The 3,793-nt window shown below is 61.3% G+C and overlaps 3 protein-coding genes across 3 annotated transcripts; all 3 read right to left on the reverse strand.

Moving 5' to 3' along the window:
• Positions 1 to 581: 581 nt before the first annotated feature.
• On the reverse strand, positions 582 to 2,106 carry SPRG_17665 (hypothetical protein; the record flags this gene model as incomplete). Its single annotated transcript, XM_012357051.1, has 4 exons — positions 582 to 1,071; positions 1,114 to 1,241; positions 1,280 to 1,906; positions 1,954 to 2,106. 4 exons carry the CDS (start codon positions 2,104 to 2,106, stop codon positions 582 to 584), a joined length of 1,398 nt encoding a protein of 465 aa, XP_012212441.1.
• A 452-nt stretch (positions 2,107 to 2,558) lies between these two features.
• Positions 2,559 to 2,964, reverse strand: SPRG_17666 (hypothetical protein). The gene is made up of 3 exons (XM_012357052.1): positions 2,876 to 2,964; positions 2,761 to 2,835; positions 2,559 to 2,708 (listed from the first exon to the last, which is right to left on the reverse strand). Exons 1-3 carry the CDS (start codon positions 2,948 to 2,950, stop codon positions 2,628 to 2,630), a joined length of 231 nt encoding a protein of 76 aa, XP_012212442.1. The 5' UTR covers positions 2,951 to 2,964; the 3' UTR covers positions 2,559 to 2,627.
• A 462-nt stretch (positions 2,965 to 3,426) lies between these two features.
• On the reverse strand, positions 3,427 to 3,726 carry SPRG_17667 (hypothetical protein; the record flags this gene model as incomplete). Its single annotated transcript, XM_012357053.1, has 1 exon — positions 3,427 to 3,726. Exon 1 carries the CDS (start codon positions 3,703 to 3,705, stop codon positions 3,427 to 3,429), a length of 279 nt encoding a protein of 92 aa, XP_012212443.1. The 5' UTR covers positions 3,706 to 3,726.
• Between the last annotated feature and the right edge of the window lie 67 nt (positions 3,727 to 3,793).

The raw sequence follows: 3,793 nt of genomic DNA on the forward strand, positions 1-3,793 counted from the left end.
AAGCCGACGCGCTCGACTGAGCCGGTAACACGACGAACACGGAGCTTAAGAAGGCGAAGAAAGCCAAGTCATCGTCGTCTTCCTCCAGTCGCCTCGAGCAGCATCGACGCGAGCGCGCCGAGCTCGCGATGGATTTCTGCGAGGGTCTTGTCGACGAGGACGCCTGACGACACATCGCTGAGGACGCGACGCTTGTCGCCAGGCATGACACCAGTGGCACGAGCCAGCGCTAGCAGCGGCAGTACTTGTGGCCGCAGCCAGAGCCCGTCGAGGGCGAAGCGCTTCGTGGAACCCGTCGCGCCCGTAATCTAGCTCATGGCTTTACAGTTCGCGTTCGCGGCCTCGCTAGTTGACCCGTCGTCGATTGAGCTGCAATCCATATCCCACTCATTGCCCCAGGTCCAAATTAAAACTCATACCCGGAATCCGGATACAATGTCCAGGCAATCGGATGCGACGATACTCTTTCTGCTGCTCTTCAGTTCTAATAGTCTCGTTCGCTTGGTTGCCTCTATGCTTCACATGTTTCACCCTCCGCCCCAGTGTGTACATGCTCGACATGGAATTGATCGTTGGTTCAACTACCGGATGCCGCAGTGGGTCGAAAAGTGCGCTGTGGACCCGAACCGCGCCGGTGTTGCGCCTTTGAGCGTAAAGACATTCCAGAACCGCAGCGTCTCGTCAGCCGCCGCCGAAACGACCGAGCCACCGTCTGGTGAGAGCGCAATGTGCAGGACGCGCGCCGTGTGGCCCGTGAACTCGCGCAGGCGGGCCATGCGCGGGTAGCTCCAGAGGCAGAGCTCGTTCTGGGAAAAGCCGTGGGACGAGAGGAGCTCGCGCTCGTATGGGGACCAGAGCAGTCCGCACACCTGGGAGCCGGTGTGCACGCTCTGCAGCGCCGTGCCCGATGCTCCGTTCCAGAACTTGATGCAGCGATCGGCAGTGCCCCCGCCCGATGCCAGCAAATGGCGCTCCCACGGACACCACGCGAGGGCCTTGACCGCAGCCGTGTGCTCCTGCAGCGTGCAGCGGGGCGCAGAAACGTGCATCGCTGCGTCCCAGAGGCTCAAGCTACGAGCGTCTTAGACGTGAGCGCTCCAGAAAAGACTGTACCAGTTGTCGTTGCCGCCCGACGCGAGCGTCTTGCCGTCGGGCGACCACGCGAGGCCGCAAATCTCTTGTGTGTGGCCGCGCAGTGTCGAGACAGCATAAGGCGTGCTTCGGAGGTCGTGGTATCGAATCTAGCACGCTTGAGATATGTATGTCAACCATGAAGTACCTTGGTGTCGCGCGACCCGGACGCGAGGATCGAGGTGGACGCGTTGTGCGAGAGTGCGCCAATGCGCTCGTCGTGGCCATCGAGGGTGCGTATGCGCTTGGAGCCGACAACGTCCCAGATCTGGAGCTCGGCCTTGCACGTCCCGACTGCGAGTTGCCGGTCGCTCGTCCACGCGACCGACGTCACGTAGTCGCTGGGCGTCGTGGTAGCCGCCTGGAGCACCTGGATGCTGCCTGTATCGACGTTGTAGAGGTACACGAGCTGGCCCAGGGCGACGGCGAGCACATTCTCGGAGCCCCACGCCACGAGGTTCAAGTAGTAATCGTCGCGCAGCTCTGGCGCGTCCAAGATGCGCGTCGGTACAGTAGGTATATGACGCCCTTCACTGCGCGCCATGTCGAGCTCATGGTGGCGGAGGCGCGCCGGTGGCTCTGGCACCGATCGCGGTCGCGGCCGGTAGCGTAGGAGACGTGTACCTTCCTCGGGCGACGCGACGAGGTGGGCCATGAGCATGTCGCGGTGCGTCGGCAGTGGCTCCGGGCTCGCAATGACGTCTGGCTCGGCCACGAGGTACGCGCAGTAATCCATGTTCATGGCGCCACGCAGCGGAATGAACCGATCGGGCAGCTACGCAGTCGACTTGAGATAGTCGAGCGACGTCAGCGCCCATGTACCTGCTTCCCGAGACGCGTCGGGCGGCGCGCTTGGCGCGTGCCATGCACTGGCGTCGGGAGGCGGAACGTCGGGCTCAGCGCGCGCCGGGGCAGCGGGGCGTCGAGCGCGGTGACGGCCTTGCGCCGGCGCGTCGCGTCTCGGGCTGCCACCATTGCCCCCGATTCGATATTCCATGACGGACGCAAGATTCATCCGTTTCAGAACCGGCGATAGCCAGCCGTGGGACGTAGCTGAGAAATCTGCTGGATCGCCAACGTGGCGCCCTGCGGTGCCAGCACCAACCTGCAACTGCCGCCCGGATGCAGTCAAATACGCAACATGTTGCGGACGCAAGGTCCAGCAGCAACACCGAGCATGGGCAAGGAATGTACAGATGACCAGGAGAGAGAGCCTAACAACCTGCCATCGGGACTAGCTGCGGCAGCAGGCTCGAGAACGGTGCTAGAGCTGCTTTCATGCCAAGGCCAGCACATGCCTTGTCGTACGCTGGAGTTCTAGATCGACAGTCGTTGCCAAGTGACGCAAGTCTACTGCTTGTACAATGTCGCAGTGACAAGGCGTTGATGCATTGTACATCGCGGTAGGCACGGCAAGGCGCGCTGGATGGGCTACCTTCACGAGGCCGGATCGACAACGGCCACCATATAGAGCTGTATTACGGAGTACGGAGCGGCTAATGATGCGGCGCGCTGCTGCTGCCGAGGCCCTTGGCTTCGCGATCCTGCTGGACAACCATGGCATTCATGCGCGAGAACTACGTCCGTGGCCATGAGCCCATGGATGTACAAGGAGCATCCTGTTCCTACCTCCTTCTTGTGGTGGAGGCACTCGAGGTAGTCTTCGACGGGAGCGGCGCACGAGCCGGGAAGGTCCGCTTCGCGCTACGCAGCCATGAGCTTCGCCACGTCAGGAAGCACGTACGTTGCAGCGCTCGACCTCCTTCCAGAAGGAGTAGCACCGGTTGGCCGTGCCCTTGAACCCAAAGCCCGACGACATCTTTGACAATTCGCAATTAACGGCCAGGACGCCGTCGCCTCTCAGACATCATACGCCTTTTCGCAGGTTTATCCGGACGCTATCCGGTGCGCAGTATCTTGTCATCAAGCGCAGCCTCGATGAAGCGCAGAATTGGCGCCGAGAAGACAGTATACCTGGCCACTGCTACGACCTGGTAGCTTCCTCCTCGTGCACCCAGCTCTGCATGGGCTTGGTCGTATAGGATCTGGCGTGGGCTCATGCTGCCAGCTGGCTGCTCGGCGCAGCAACGAGAGCGACATCGCCATTGACAATGGACGCGGCAACGACGATCGCCGCTGTGTTTGTCAAGGGCGATGGACCTGCAGGAGCGCGGAAAGGCTGGCGGCGCAGGTGTCCAAGCGCCAAGGAGAACGGGATGGCTGTCGCCTGTTCACACTCGTCGTGTTTTGACGTAATAAAGAAGCGTTCTCTACAACTACCAAGGGATCGATCATCTATTCCAATTCACCGACACCGCCGATCTCCGCGATCTTGGCCAGGAGTTCGTCGGCCTCGGCCTTCTTGACGTCCTTCTTGAGCACAGCCGGGACGTTCTCCACAAGCTCCTTCGCTTCCTTGAGGCCGAGACCCGTGATGGCGCGGATCTCCTTGATGACCTTGATCTTGTTCTTGGCATCAAAGCTCACGAGCTTCACGTCGAAGGCAGTCTTCTCTTCCTTGACCTCTTCCTCGACAGCCGCGCCGCCGCCGCCACCGCCCATGGCAAAGCCCATTTCCGGGATGTCAAACTTGATCTAATACAAGGTGCGAGCATGAGCCATCGCCATGCGCATGCTCTAGCGCGGTACCTGGACGGCCTTG

The sequence above is a fragment of the Saprolegnia parasitica genome, assembly GCF_000151545.1.
Source record: "Saprolegnia parasitica CBS 223.65 unplaced genomic scaffold supercont2.710, whole genome shotgun sequence".
Lineage (NCBI taxonomy): Eukaryota > Oomycota > Saprolegniomycetes > Saprolegniales > Saprolegniaceae > Saprolegnia > Saprolegnia parasitica.